The following is a 16,363-nucleotide window of genomic DNA, read 5'->3' as shown; positions in this document are numbered from 1 at the left end:
AATTAAATGAAAGTTATATTAATTTAGTACATTGATTTTGCAAAACAGTTGTAAAAATGTGACTAAAATGTGGAATGGACATCCACACTCTCAGACACCTGTTTAAACCTCTAGAATTTATGATTCATGAATGAAAGAGAATTCAAAACTGTGCAGTGTCCCATTTTTTGAAATGGAGTACATTATTCATGTAGAAGCAGCTTATTTGCCTTAAACAGAATCCATTTTTTGGAAGAAGCCTTGAAACATGAAAAAAGTGACAAAGATGGAGGATTTCATGGCTCTAAAACCCTGTTTGTAGTGGTGCTCACACAGTGATATGATTAGACAAATGTTGAGGAAATAATGATCAGAGAATCTTGCATTCACACTCGCCTTCAAAGCTTTATTCTACAGAACTTGAATGCACAATATACTTCATAAACTATAACTCTTTTACAAAACTCTACTGTATAATTCTCCATACATACCCTCTTTAGATGTTCAGGTGTGTATATCACGAAAGTAGTATTAAATACAGATTTTGAGCAGAAACATTGGGGTCGATTCTAACCGTTCCCATCGGGCGGGAAAGGAGCAGCAGTGTGTCGACCACCCGTCTTACACTCTGCCCCATGTTCCTTTCCATTGGCTTCAATGGGCAGGGTGTAAAATGGGCAACTGACCGCTGCCGCCCATTTTCCGCCAAGCAGGAACAGTTAAAACCGACCCCATTATTGTAACGTTAGTATGAAGACTATGTTCTATATTTGGCAAGGTCACAATTTTTAGAAGCAGCAGGGTTGAGTTTTACAACTGGGAATTCTCACTGAACGCTTAACATTTGAGACAACAAATAATAGTTACGTTTGAACATGCAGTATTTATGCAAACATACATCAAATCCATGGTTACCCAATCATATTCTGACGCATAACAGTGGCGCCTAACTGATGTGTCACTTTGGTGAAAGAGAAATGCTTAAAATAGCACCTTGTCTGTCTGCCAGTATGGATTTCCATTATGTTCTACCGGAAAAGTGCCAATGGGATGCACTATAAAGTACTTCAGCTCCTTGTCAACTGCAATGCACCACAGCAACATCATTAGATCATAAAACTGGATTTATATCCAACATGAAGTTTGAATTATATTTCTCCTCTTTAAGTATGAATCCATTTCTGTACAACTTATTCTTATAGCAGGAAAACCATACAACATTTAGAAGCCTTGAGCTGTGGGCTTTAATATTTCAAACCTCAGATGTACCTTGGAATTTACTGTTCATTCCACAGAATAGAGAAAGTGATGGGGCGGCTGGAACAACATGCAATTAAATATATTACTTGGTCCAAATCCTGCCCATGGACTAATTTCATCTGGTTCCTGCTTTTTCTCATATTAAGCATGCAAAGCCGATTCAATTATGGTTAGCTTCACTGAGAGATGAAACTTACTATTGTTGAAATCAGCTTTTGGCACTTAATATACGAAGAGAGGCAAGCATTTAAACTCCTCGGGTTTGGTGGCCTAGAAAAAGCTGCTCTGTGAAGGATGGATTTAGGCCAGAGAGCAGCCTTTTCACAATAACCAACCCTTCAGCTCAGGAAATTTACAGAGCAGAGGCTGATGCTTCCTAATTTTCAAGCTTGGGGCAGGGGAAAAATGGGCTGAAGAGGATGAGAGTTGGGACAGGGAAAAGGAGCAGATGAGAATGTTGGGAAGAGGGAGTCAGCCTGAATTTCCTCAGCACGAGGGCATGGTTTTTTTTGGTGGATGGGAGTCTCAGTTTTGTGTGTCTGGGTTTCATTGTGTGCGGGGGAAGGCGGCGTCTGGGATTTTTTTGTATGGGGGGGGGGGGGGGGGGAGTGTAGGGAATTTTTTGAATTTTCCAGAATTTGGAGCTCCCATTTTTGCATAATCATGAAACTCACTCACTGGTTTTGACACGAGTACCTTGGAACCCTGAAGCAGAGCTTGCTGGAAACAGTAATTTAGTTCTATACCAGTCCGGTTAGTCTGACAGCTACTTAACACACAAACAGAATAGCATTTTCGAAGCCTGTTTTATTTCTAAAGCAAATGGTATGCTCAGCAACAGAGAAAAGGACCTGATAAAAGGGAATGACTAACAAAGAATACAGGCAATGGTTTAACAATATACTTGTGCTTAGATACTGTTCACCATTTCGATCTTTGTGCATAAGAGGACATGGTCCTATTTGTTAGGCTACAAAGACTACTTTTAAAATCTAATGCAGAATCTACAGTATGTAGCATTCCTCCTCACTTAGGGTGCCCTTTTTCCAACTTCAAGGTAATTCTACTTATTTTTAAGTAAATATTTATTGAAATAAGCAACAAACAACAGTTTTTACTGTAACAGCAGATGGACACATGAACAAATGAAAAAGAGGGACAAGAAAAGACCAACTAGTCCAGCCAGCCTGTTCCATCTAGACATGGAACATATTCAGCTATGCATTAGTTATTAATTGTGAATGCTAATTTTGGTGCAATGAGAAAAACAGCAACACATCTTTACAAATTGCATACTGTAGCCAATAAACCTTCATCCAAACTATTATTGTGACCGAAAATGCAAAATCCTTTAATACTTTTAGAAGCTATACGCTGAACAATATCAAATACATCTAGTCAAAATTACAAAACAGTACATCTTGTACTGCAGCCTCCAACTTTAAACTTGCAAAATGCTCATGTGATTCAAAAAATTAGAAGAAAATATATAGCAATTAAATAGTCTTCTGTAAATAAAGCTCTTGTTCCAACCATCTCTTGGAGAAAACAAATTGGAAGTTAATTTTGATATCTTCTGTTACATCTAGGGCCATATTATAGCAAATTCATCACCAAAATGCACAGCTCCCAGGTACCATGTTATAATGAGGGTGGAGTATAGCATTATTTCTTCAGTTCCTTGCCCGGGTAATTCATCGGCACTGCTCCCGTTCCACCAGTGTTACTCTGCTGAAAGTGCAGTGGATGCTTTGTTCAACAGCGTAAACAAAATTTCCACCGCACTTTTGTAGAATTCATGCTAGCAGAGCTGGAACAGTTCGGAGGAATTTCCTGGCCTTGGTACCCACAAAGTGCTAAGCAATAAGCTCACATTGTGCTATTCAGTGCGTGTATTTCTAGTTTAGGAATGTTTGAATAAATATCGTTTAATTAGTGCAGTTGTGTAGATTGGCCTTGTCAGCACAACCATAATAAAGCAGCTTAGTCATTAATGTGGATGAATTGTTAGGAGGAATGGTTTAGAAGCTTGCTTTACAAGCCTACGTCAAAGGTATTGGCTTTTAAAGCATCTTGTGAATCCAGAGCCATTTAAAACTCACCTTTTTGAGAAGTGCTGGTTTCCATTTTACTGCAATATTAAACATTCTAATCATTTTGATTTTCTTTTTGTACATCTGCTCAAAAGCATCTCCTCTCTACTTAAGAGGGCCAGCGCACATTCCAATAACAGATTCAGGTCCTATCTGATGAACAATGCTCAAGGCAGTGCAAGGTGGTTTCTGAACATGCATTACGCACTTTTAATAAATAGCCCGTTATGATGTGCTGTCATTTTATGATGTAACTGAAGTTGAAATGTACAAAATTCAGGCTTGGCTTTTCCTGCACATTGTAGTGCATAAAGCTGTCGTTCATACTTAGTTTTGTCTGATCTCTAGTAGTGATGTCCAAGTGATGCTTTTGTGACAAATTTCCTTTGTATTCAGTCACTGCGTGGGGATTGGTTCTTGGCTGTTCAAGAGAGAAAAGGCTATAGGTGAATTTGTTAAGGTTAATCAGTTTTCAGCTGTTAACAGATAAATAAAATTCTACAATTCCAGAGAAAAGACCATTTATTTACAGTATTTAATAGTCTTCAAACTGGATATGTGTTACCTGAGGAAAATTTGAAAAGGATGGACAGATGGAATTTATTATACGATGAAAAAAAACTTTGGATTACAAGTCAGGCAGGCCTTCTTTCAAGCAGTTACTGCCATGTTCAATGACATTACAGATAAGCAGAATCACATTGGACATCCTTTTGGATTCACAAGACTACTACAATAGTTGTAACTGGTGTAGTTGGCTAAACTAGTTACAATCGTGGATGCTTTTACATAGGGGAGAACTGAAAACATTCCATCTTCCGACTGTCAGAAAGGTGTGCCTAGGCGGATGCCATGGATCAATGTTACAACTCCACAGAAGAAAAGCCAATGAGAAAATTCTGCAGAGAGGGCACTTACCTCAGCCCAGTACTCTCTCCGAGCTGCCAGAAGCACAGGTAAGCAGAGACTTTTGGAATTCCTCACTGGAAGCTTCTGGGATTAGGAACTCCAGCAGCAGATCCCACATGCAGTAAACCAGATGTCTGCAACAGAAGCAAGTTCCATGTTCGTATAGTTACTACAATAAAACAACAGGATTGCAAAGGAAGACAGAGATTCTCACAGATCTTATTAGGGTAAATGTTACGAATTAGTGCTGTCAACACAGAGCTTCATGTAGTGGGAACTCAGGTGGGGAGGACAGCTGCCCGATTCACAGCCCACATGACTGTCTGTCCATTAAAATGGTTGGATAATCGTGTGGGCTGTAAATCTCGCAAGCTGATCTCTGTGGCCAAATACCTGATATGCGTGAAGCTTTGCACCAGGAGCACTAAATCATCAAGTTTACCCTAATGACTATTTCCACTGGGACAAAATATATACCAAAACATAAAGGGAGACAAGGGGAATTCCTAAATAGAAAGTCCCACATTTTATGGACTTAGTTGCACGAATATGGTTCATAAACTATTACTGAGGTAGATTTATGGTTCACTAGAAATAGAACTATACATTTTTGTAATAATATTCAAAATTCAGGAATCACTCACTAATAATAAAAGCCATTCAGAATTGATAATAAAAAGGAAATGTAGAAAAATGCAGTAATTATAGATGGAACATACGAACAGGATTAGGCCTCTCGTGCCTGTTCCGCCATTCAGTTATATCAAGGCTGATCTGTACCTCAACTCCAACTACCTGCCTTTGCTCCATGTCACTTGATACTATTACCTAAGTAAAATCTCTCGATTTGTCTTGAAAGTTTCAAGTGACCCACCTTCCACAGCCTTTTGGGGAAGAGAGTTTCAGATTTGAAGTAAAGAAAGACTTGCATTTATATAGCGCCTTTCACGACCTCAGGACGTCCCAAAGCGCTTTACAGCCAATGAACTACTTTTGAAGTCACTGGTGTAATGTAACCTGAAGTCATCAGGGGTACTAGCATGGCTGTTTGAGGTGACTGACACCAAAGTTCTTTTACACATGAGTCACTCAGATTGGTCAATAAAATTGAAGTGCTTTCTTTGAAAATCAAGGATGTATGAGATGGTGTTTCGACACAAAAAATAGTAATTTTTATAGTAGTAGCACTGGTACAGGAAAGTCTTTGGTATCCGGCACCAACTGGACCAGTGTGTTGCCGGTTGATCAAAAATTCCGGATGACGGAGAGGGTTAACTACCGAGGCTATTTTTAACAAAGAAAAATAAAAAAATCAAGAAATGTGCAGTATACAGTAATTGGGTACTCACCTACAGCATGTTGTGTTAAATGGATGGTGGAAGATGCTTGATTAAGTACAGTACTGCCAGTTGAGGGTAATGCAATGCAATGACTACCAGCAGCGTGGGAGACACACAGTACCCCTGTAAAATGGCGGATCAGAAGAGACTACCGGCAGCGCGGGAGAGTCAGACTCCTGTTATTGAGGTGTTCTGACTTCTGACAGCGCCAAGAAGCCGAGTAGTGGCAGTTTGGAGAACTATCCCCACTGACTAACTCGGCCACCGCGGGAGACTCGGACTCGGCAACATTGCCGGTTATTGAGGTGTTGTTTTCGGAGTGAGAATTTTGCAGGTTAATAGAGAATTCCGGATATTTAGGTGCCATTTAAACGAGAGTTTCCTGTAGTAGTTTATTAGTGATAGAAGTTGTAGGAGAAGGTTTGATTAGTTTTACATGTAGGAGTCCTTGGGTCTAGTGTATGTAGAAGCATGTCTCTGTAAAAGGTGGAAAGTGCATCACTGGGTAAGTCACCCCTCATCCTCCTACAGGGCAGAGAAAGAGGTTACAGAAGTTAAAATTCTACGGCTATACCAAGCAGATATAATTGCGTCACTTAAATGTACACTTCCCTAAAAGGGAAGTGAAATCTAAGCCAGCTAGTCCAGATACAGTTACCAGCACAGAGGTGAATTTACCCAGGAACAACGGATCTGATAGAAATGGGCATCACCTTGACAGACGGGGGATGGGGGCGGAGTCATTACTCTGGCGTTGCATCATCCCAGGAGAAGGCATGGCAACCAGATCAACGACACAGACTCCAAGAACGAGGTCGTATAAGTTCTGGAACATTGCTAACTATGAGCACATAGACTTTAACAGTTTGATAAACATATCAGTGTTTATGACAGGTTTTTAGTACTAATGTTGTTAACTTGTCTGCTACCTAACAATCTAATCATGAATTAGCCTCACCAAGTTATATCTCTGATGTCAACTGTAAATTTATAAACAGTAGGCCAGCTAATGCTGAACTACCAAGACATAACTGAACTGCCTTTGCAATTTCTGTTACTTATTACATCAGTTAACTATATCTATTAAATAATTGCATATACTATGTCCAAGTTTAAAAGTGAATTCTGATCATGACATTAATAAAGAATTGTTACTTCATGAATTTATTGTCTAGCTTCTTCGATCATTTGGCAGGAAAGAATTAATTAATTCACTCAGTAGTTTGTGCGTATCCTAATTGGAGAGTGTAATATAAATGCTAATATAATGCAAATTGATTGATGTAAGACAGTTTGGCAAGCCAAATTTAGGCAGCACTCACTCCCAGGCATAGGCCAGGTGGTAAACCCCTGATGGTTCCTTGAGAAGTTACGGTGAAAGGGTTAAAGGTTCCTCTGGTTTCCTTAATAAATATTCTTGTTAGGGTACCAGTCCCAGTGTTCTTACACACCTGACACCAGCATTTTATATGAGTATTTTTTTTAGCTCTCAAATTCTGAAATACAATTCTACCTCCAATCTTGTACAGACCAGACAGTCATTCTACGATTTGCATGCAGAATTTCTGTACAGAAGGACAAGAGCAATAACCTAAATAGAACTGAATGTGATCAGACAGTGTCTGGGTATAGATTGATGAAGAAAGCACTGGAGAACTTCAAACATAACCTGAAGAAACATACAACCCTTCTGGTGTCTGCTTTTTCTGCTGAATTGTCACCCTCCAGCTAACTCTCATCAAAATCTCAAACTGGCCTGTAGGAACTGCATTCAGTCTGGGTCTGGATAATCTAAACTGGATGCAGCTCACCCCACACTTCCCTCCCCAAGGGGTTACACAGAGAGCTAATTAATTCATGTCCATTAGAGCTTTAAATTATCTACTCCTCCTCCCCACTCCTCTTGATGCAAGCCTTGGGCTTTTTTTCTGGGGGAAATTTGGAGATTGTCAGGAAGACGCATTAACTTGATGTGAATCTTCAGCTCCAAAGCCTTGTTAACTTTAATTTTGCAGTGTAAACATCTATTAAACTGCAACTGCCAATATAGAGTCCCAATCTACTGCCAACTAATTTGTCTCATGGAGTTGTTTACCTTAATGCAGATTATCTTAGCTGGTGATAAAAATATCTGTGTTTATAACAGGTTTTTAGCACTTGAAGATGTTTATAACAGGTTTTTAGCACTTCTGATATTCCACAGGCACCACTTGAGATAATTAAACAAAGCTTACTTAAATTCAGATGGTAAAATGAACCATAGTGCTTCATTCTGAAACTACAGAATCCTGCTATCTTCTCCCCTGGCCATCCTGCTATCTTCTCCCCTGGCCATCCTGCTATCTTCTCCCCTGGCCATACGCAGCCTCCATCTATGACCGTATGCAAGTGGTCCACTCTTATTCCTTCACCAATGACACTATTAAGTTGACTGTTTGAACAGTACATATGAGCAGCCGGAGCATAATTCAGGCCTCTCCTTCATGACGAAGCGGGTGCATTTAAAGACCTTAGACATATCAGCCAGGAAATCCAAACATCAGGCTTAACAGAAGTCATGTGGATTAAAGCTCTCTGCTGTAATAGAATTCTTGATTTCAGCAACAGTCTATATTGTTCAAGCTCTGTAACGAAAGTATCAGTTTGGTGCCTATGGGGCATTCGCTGATTTGTGTGTATAAGGTTGAGGGGACAGGCAACTATGTCTCCCAACAGTGAGGGAGAGCACTCGCATGTCACATAAACTGAACAGAAGTACATCTTCTGCAACACAGAACTCTATTTATGTTCATTTTGTACTTTATCAACATTTAAGACTCTTTTTCAATATTAGAGATATCAGTCCTCAGCAAAGGTGTACTTTTCTAGTTTTTGGAGTCAGTGTCGGCATTAAGAGTTCCAGGGTTTACTGCAGAGTAAAGTTCCTCGACTTTTTCCAAACAAGTTTTAACCCAAGCACAGTATAACATTCCACTTATTACTCCAATGTGACAGTCACGCAGATGTTCCTGTAAGACTGGCGATTGACACCAAGATTGTGCTGTAGATGAGTGCACAAGAGTTAGATGAAGTCTGCTTCAATTCATTACACTTACGATCATCAGTGAAAGAGAGTTTGAGCCAATCAGTCTGGTTCGGAGTCAAAGCACGACGCCCAGAGGTAAAAAGACAGAATTCTAACTCACTGCAGAAGTGAAGTATATTTTAATTTACTAGAATTTGAAGAGAAAAGTTCCTCAGAGGCTGAGCTGAATGTTATAGAATCCAGCAATATCAATAGAGACTCATGAAATGTGTCTGTCTTTGAGGACTCACAAGAAAATTAAAAAATGATCGCCATTATTTCTGGATGTAGTACACAAATGCTGCCGCAGTCCACAAAGGGTTAGAAACAAAGAACAGATTTGCACCATATGGTACAGTTAGGTTGGAGGAAGAGGTGTATATAAAATCTTGACAGTTTTTTGAATGTAACTGAATTTCAGTTTTAGTCCAAATAAAAGTTTCAAGTATTTTTGATTAAAATGCAATACGGTGAAATAGTGAAGACTTGAGTATCGTGCCAAATACTTGCTGTAAATGACGTCCAATTCACAGATTTAATTTTCCTTCCAAGAGCAGTGGACGCTATCCAGAAAGTTTAAAATGACTTTACATATGAGCACAATCTATATACGCAAGCAGTCGCCCGGGAAACCATGTTAATGATGCGGGGAAACAAGATGAAATTAATTAAAAGCAAATAAGATAAGTACATGTTACTGGATTAACACCAGTTACAGCAAAGGCTCACCAGGCAGAGGTAATTTGTGCATAGATAGATGTCTCTAATTCTAGTAGATTTAAATACCAGGTTGCCCTGGTATCAATATTTAGGTTCGAGATACCTTATGCTATGAAATAATACAACTTGGATTTACTTTCAATCTCAACCAGGCTATGGGGGCTGGGGGTGGGTGGGATCAGTACAGCCACCCACATCTTGCCCACATTCTTGTGGCTGGCTCAAAAACTCCAGTGGCAGAGATCTGGAAACAGAGCAGAAATACATCCTTCTATAATAAAGGTACGGGGGAGCATGTAAAGTAACAAAAAAAAAAGACTGATAAATATTTAAGCTGTTGAGTAGCAAACTTAATTCACCTGTAAAGGTGATTTCCATAAGAACTCAAGTATCAGTAAAACCCCGACACCCGAGAAATGTCCTTTGCAGCTTTCAAAGCACTAAAATGTACTGTAAAGTTCTAACAGCAAATATTTACTGCCTACTTTAAATAATGAACTGTTGGATACAAATTGTTGCATAAATTGGGCTTGAGCAACTTAGTCATAAACCCTCTTGTGCTAGTTTCAAGAGAGTGATTTAAATTGTATTCAGGAGGGCTGTCTGTTTATATGAGGTTTCGTTTGCAACTTTTGTTGCAGACATTCCGAGCAGTCCGAGTTTCTACTTGGAATGTATTTTAAGTTGGTCCAGAGTTCTAACATTCCTTTATATTTAATAGAATTTTATGTATTGCTTATTCTGTGATACAAGGTGAATTGGTGATAAAAAAAAAATTCATATACAACTGGAGAATATTCAAAATGAAATTATTTCCATTCATCCAGCAGTGGCCGGCATATTATTATAGCTTTCAGAAACTCCAAGGGCTGGATTTTGCAGGGGGTCAGCAGGCGCGATTGGTGGCGGGTCAGGTGGGAAAGTGTTTTTTTTCCCCCAGTGGGTCGGGACCCCGCTGTGAACCCGCCACCACGCGCCTTTCCCCGATGTCGGGTCTGTCAGTGCTGAGCAGACCCGACACGCAGCGGCGGGTTCGCAGCGGGGGACCCACTTCAGGTAATTAGTGGCTTGTTTAGAGCCACTTAAGAATGATTTTCAGCTCACCACCTGCATTTGACAGCTCGTCCACGCTGGTCGTGGACCATGTCTGTGAAGCTAAGGCGGGAGTTCAGTGGCCATTGAATCAGCTGTTGAGTTGACCGTTTCAAATGTACAGTAAAAGCTCCCACCTTAGAGATATCTTCCCTCAGCCACAAACTCTTCCTTACTGCATTTCCACAACAGATTCACCATGCTGCAAGTCTTTACACAAGTCTCCATCCAGTCTGACCTCGTTACCTCTCTCACCATTGACAGATCGCTTCTGTCATCTCTACGTCACCTGCCATCTATTCCATCAGCATGGGTGCCCTTTATATTCTCTCACCTTGGTCCTCAGAATCCTACCATGATCAGCCCCAACACCAGCAGCACCAGGCACACCAGCAGCACCAACAACACCACAAACCTTCTCCGCAATCACCTGATGCTGCACAGAACAGAGGGCATCAGCACCCACCCACATTGCGGCCCGGGAAGCCAGGGATGGCCTCACCATGGCCACATTTACTTCACTTGACGCTGTACACCTTGGCTGCCACATGATGCGCCAGGTGGGCACCACCCTTCACCAACACCATAAAGCATCCCTACAATGCCCAAGCCATTCCTTTCACACTCATCACCATTGCGGGGGGTACTGTTATGTCTTACCATTCACTGCAACTCACTAAGCCACTTCCAAAGGTGCACACAAATCTGTCCAAGAACACAAAGTGTTGAAAATAAAGGTTTCAATGTTTGACACCACATTTACAGAGACTTTACATGAACATTGCATAAGACACCCAAGTGCCTACCCTTGTGTGTTGTTAGTTGGTATGATTGCACTAGGATGAGGGTGAGTGTGAGGGGTGGCTAGTGAGATGGGGATGTGATAATATAGATAGAGAGGGATGGGAGGAGGTCCAAGGTAAGTTGGTGTGACTAAGGATATGCAGGAGTAGGGTAGGGAAGGCAGAGTGATGGGGATGTGATGCGAGGTTGATGAGGTTGAGGTGTGGCTTTGTACTAATGTTTCGTGATCTACTGAGATCATTGAAACATTTGTGGCACTGCACCCAGGTCCTCCTGACCACATCCCTGCTTGTGATCTCCTCTGCAATGTGCAACCAGGCTGTGTTGGTCTCCTGGGGAGGTGATTTCCACCCATGGGAAGGGAAGAGGACCTCCCTACGTGCTGTGACTACCTCCATAAGCATATGGAGGGAGTCATGGGAGAGCCTGGGTGCAGCCCTGCACCTCTGTACAGTGTTTGCAGCACCTCAATGCTGTAGAACACTGACAACACAAATATTAAATTAAAGTTAGCCACGGTCCCTTTAAGGAAACCGGCTGATGACGTGTCAACAAATGACGTCACCAGATCCACTTCCTTTAATTCGCCAGGAAATGCGCTGGGCCGGCTTAACAAGCCTAATCAGGGGAAATGCATTTCAGAGGCTGGGATGGAGACAGCAGTGAGGTCGGGCCCCGCCACCGACGTCGCCAGTCATGGACCTGCCAAGGTTCATAAAATCGCGGCCAAAATCCCAGTGAGAAACACTGAAAGAAATGGTATCAACACCCATGTGGACATGATTTTCAATGTTTTAACCCTGGAAGGTGCAGGAATGGGCTTATTTTGATAGCTAAGTAAAAGGGCTAGGAGTGGTGTCAAACATCAAATGACATGTGGCGAGACTGCAGCAACTATTATATTGTTGACTAGCTGGAGTGCCCGGCGGTGCCGAGGGAACGCAAGCACCCTGTGCCAGACAGAGAGCGGGGGGGAAGGAGAGAGAGAGGGGGGGAAGGAGAGAGAGGGGGGGAAGGAGAGAGAGAGGGAAGGAGAGAGAGGGAAGGAGAGAGAGAGGGAAGGAGAGAGACAGAGAGGGAAGGAGAGAGAGAGGGAATGAGAGAGAGACAGAGAGAGAGAGGGAGGGAGAGACAGAGAGAGAGAGGGAAGGAGAGAGAGAGGGAAGGAGGGAAAGGGGGGTGAGGGAAATGGTTGGGGGGAAATGGTTGGGGGGAAAGAGGTGGGGGGAAAGGGGTTGGGGGAAAGGGGTGGGGGGGGAAAGGGGTGGGGGGGAAAAGGGGTGGGGGGGAAGGGGTGGGGGGGAAAGGGGTGGGGGGAAAGGGGTGGGGGGAAAGGGGGGGAAGGGAAGGGGAAGGGAAGGGGGAAGGGGGAAGGGAAGGAGGAGGGGAGGGGGGAAGGAGGGGAGGGGGAAGGGGGGAGGGGGGAAGGGGGGGTGTGGGGGGAAGGGGGGGTTGGGGGGAAGGGGGTGTGTGGGAGGGGGGAATGGGGGGGTGGGAAGGGGGTGTGGGGGGGAAGGGGGTGTGGGGTTGTCTGGGAGGGGGGGAAAGGGGTGTGGGGGGAAGGGGGTGTGGGGGGAAGGGAGTGTGGGGGAAGGAGGGGGAAAGGGAGGGGGGGAGCCAGCAGACCCTCTCCCCTCTGCCAGTGTTGAGAGTTGCGCTGCCGGCGGTTGGAGAAGGCTAAGTCCCAGGACCTCGGGCACCCGCACTGACATGGCCCAGCCGAGCCCAGCGCCCCGGGCAGCCCGAGCTCCGCAGCCGCCGTTCGGCTGCAGGCCACAAAGCACCCGAGCCCAGTTCCGGCGATCACTCCGCGGAGCTCCGTACCGCCCCGCCAGCCTTTACAAAGATGGCAGCGGTGGCTACGCTCGGCTCAGGCCCGCCCCGCCAGCCTTTACAAAGATGGCGGTGATCGCGGGACAGGAGGTGCCTAGCTCGGGCGTGGCTAGGGAGGAGAGGCTGAGGCTTCGAGGCCTGCAGGCGGGGTAACCCTGGAAGGTTGCGGCAAGAGGGAAAAAAAAGACTGAAAGGTAGGAAAATTAATGAGGTTAGAGAAAATATTTACAAATTAATTAACTTTTTTTAAAAACAATTTAATTGTGTTTTAAAATCTAGATTTGAAAATAAACACGCAGAAAGTGGGAAAAAGAAATAAATCGTTAGGAATCAAGATGGCGGCCACTCACCTCAGCTCAGAAGGATTAGACCCGCCCACACACGCAATGAAACGCCCCCCGTGACGCACCGATTGGTCAACCATCAGGTTAATCCCCTGTACGATTGGTCAACCATCACGTCACTCAACGCTAATGAGCAGAATGTTGCCATTTTTTGAAGCTTTTTTGTATACTGTCTGAACAATTTTTGTCTAACCAAAAAGTAAATACACCTATTAGACTCCCCTAATGATAAGCTTTCTTTTGATATAACATGTGTGCAGGTACGCTCTATAACTTTTGATTGTATAGCCGGACAGACAGACAAACAGACAGAAAGACAGACATACCGTTTTATATATATAGATAGACTAGCTGGAGTGCCCGGCGGTGCTGAGGCTTTTTCGAGGGCATGTTGTTGTTGGAAGAGAGAGCGCGACTGGGGGGGGAAAGAGAGAGAGCGACTGGGGGTGGGGGGGGGGGAAAGAGAGAGAGCGACTGGGGGGGAAGAGAGAGAGCGACTGGGGGGGGAAGAGAGAGAGCGACTGGGGGGGAAGAGAGAGAGCGACTGGGGGGGAAGAGAGAGAGCGACTGGGGGGGAAGAGAGAGAGCGACTGGGGGGGAAGAGAGAGAGCGACTGGGGGGGAAGAGAGAGAGCGACTGGGGGGGAAGAGAGAGAGCGACTGGGGGGGAAGAGAGAGAGCGACTGGGGGGGAAGAGAGAGAGCGACTGGGGGGGAAGAGAGAGAGCGACTGGGGGGGAAGAGAGAGAGCGACTGGGGGGGAAGAGAGAGAGCGACTGGGGGGGAAGAGAGAGAGCGACTGGGGGGGAAGAGAGAGAGCGACTGGGGGGGAAGAGAGAGAGCGACTGGGGGGGAAGAGAGAGAGCGACTGGGGGGGAAGAGAGAGAGCGACTGGGGGGGAAGAGAGAGAGCGACTGGGGGGGAAGAGAGAGAGCGACTGGGGGGGAAGAGAGAGAGCGACTGGGGGGGAAGAGAGAGAGCGACTGGGGGGGAAGAGAGAGAGCGACTGGGGGGGGGGGGGAAGAGCCAGAGCGACTGGGGGGGGGGGAAGAGCCAGAGTGACTGGGGGGGGGGAAGAGAGAGAGCGACTGGGGGGGGAAGAGAGAGAGCGACTGGGGGGGGGAAGAGAGAGAGCGACTGGGGGGAAGAGAGAGAGCGGCTGGGGGGAAGAGAGAGAGCGGCTGGGGGAAGAGAGAGAGCGGCTGGGGGGAAGAGAGAGAGCGGCTGGGGGGAAGAGAGAGAGCGACTGGGGGGAAGAGAGAGAGCGACTGGGGGGAAGAGAGAGAGCGACTGGGGGGAAGAGAGAGAGCGAGACTGGGGGGAAGGAGAGAGAGAGAGAGAGACTTGGGGGAAGGAGAGAGCGAGAGAGAGACTGGGGGGAAGGAGAGAGAAAGAAGGGGAAGGAGAGAAAGAGAGAGAGGAAAGGAGAGAGAGACAGAGAGAGAGAGGGAAGGTGAGAGTGAGGGAAGGGGCTGGACTCAGAGCCCGGTGGGTGAAGGGCGGCCGCCATTTTGTGAGGTCGGCGGGACGGTTGAGACCGCGGGAAAGGGCTTGGACTTAGAGCCCAGCCGCGGTGACCGTGGGTTATATTGCGATGACTGTGTTATAGGACAATGAAGCCAGCTACCCTCTGACCGGAGGAATCAGGAGCCACTTTCTTAAGGCTTTTAATCTGCGATTTAATAATTTCAAAATACTGTTACTTGTTCCACATTTAAATTTTATGTAGTTTAAAATACTTCTAACATTGAATATAATTCTGGTTAATATTTGGGATCCAGGGTGTAGTTAGTAATGCTTGAAGTCTTACGTTGCAGCTTCTGACCGCCTGTGTGAAGCAGAAACTCAGACATAGTTTGATGCTGAATCTTTGCTGGTTGTTCAAATGATGCCAATAAATCTGTATCCGTTTCTGTGACTTTTTCTTAATTAGGAAATGCCCCTAATTGATGAAACGCCGACTCCCTCCTACCTCTTCCCCCACTCCCCCTCCTCCCTCTTCAGCCCCTCCCCCTCCACCCTCTTCCCCCCTCCTCCCTCTTCAGCCCCTCCCCCTCTCCCTCTACAGCCCCTCCCCCTCTTCCCCCCTCCTCCCTCTTCAGCCCCTCCCCCTCCACCCTCTTCCCCCCCTCCCCCTCTTCTCCTCCCCCTCCACCCTCTTCCCCCCCTCCCTCCCCCCCTCCCTCTTCCCCCCTCCCCCCTCCTTCCCTCCCCCCTCCTCCCTCCCCTCCCCCCTCCTTCCCCCTTCCCCCCCTCCCTCTTCCCCCCATCCTCCCCTCCTCCTCCTCCTCCCTCTCCTCCCTCCCCCCTCTCTCTCCCCCTCTCTCTCTCCCCGCCCGAGCCCTCATCCCCCGCTCCAATCCCTCTTTCCGCCCCGGGGCCCGGGCCTCGGCACCTGGATGAACGCGTTCCCTTGGACGCTTTTGGCGGCCTCGGCCGTCACCCTGATGCCGTTGGCCGAGGCGAACACCCGCAAAGACATGGCCCAGCCGAGTCCAGCGCCCCGGTCAGCTCGAGGTCTGCAGCCGCCGTTCGGCCGCAGGCCACAAAGCACCCGAGCCCAGCGCCGGCGATGGCTCCGCGGAGCTCTGTGCCGCCCCACGCACTGACATGGCCCCGCCCTCCCGAGCTGGCTTCAAGACCGCCGATTGCGGCTGTGAGAGACGGCCGGCAGGCCCGGTTGCCGGGGTAACCCTTCCCGCTCTCCAAGCCCTGCCCGAGCCCCGCTCTCCGAGCCCCGCCCGAGCCGAGCGGGGAACTGAGAAAGACGCCGCGTCTCAGCTGCTCCTGCTGCGCGCGCACCCTGTGTATGTCCCGTGACCCTCGTGGCTGACGCCGTTGCACCGGGTAACGTGACGGACCGGGGCGGGGGGGAGCTTAGCAGAAGCCGTGGGACAATTACCTAGCTCGGGCGTGGCTGGGCAGGA

At 46.1% G+C, this 16,363-nt stretch overlaps 1 protein-coding gene across 1 annotated transcript in view; it reads right to left on the bottom strand.

Moving 5' to 3' along the window:
* Nucleotides 1-364: 364 nt before the first annotated feature.
* Nucleotides 365-16,363, bottom strand: part of snx19b (sorting nexin 19b) — a 223,150-nt gene continuing 207,151 nt past the window's right edge. The window contains exons 11-12 of the mRNA XM_085967945.1: nucleotides 4,251-4,375; nucleotides 365-3,753 (exon numbers count right to left, since the gene is read on the bottom strand). Of these exons, the coding sequence (XP_085824071.1) occupies nucleotides 4,252-4,375 (124 nt within the window). The 3' untranslated portion in view covers nucleotides 365-3,753; nucleotide 4,251. The remainder of the gene's footprint in view (nucleotides 3,754-4,250; nucleotides 4,376-16,363) is intronic.

The sequence above is a fragment of the Somniosus microcephalus genome, chromosome 26 (genome assembly GCF_052327205.1).
Source record: "Somniosus microcephalus isolate GS21.2 chromosome 26, FLI_Smic_1.0, whole genome shotgun sequence".
NCBI classification, from domain to species: domain Eukaryota; kingdom Metazoa; phylum Chordata; class Chondrichthyes; order Squaliformes; family Somniosidae; genus Somniosus; species Somniosus microcephalus.
This window is presented reverse-complemented; position numbering and strand designations above follow the sequence as displayed.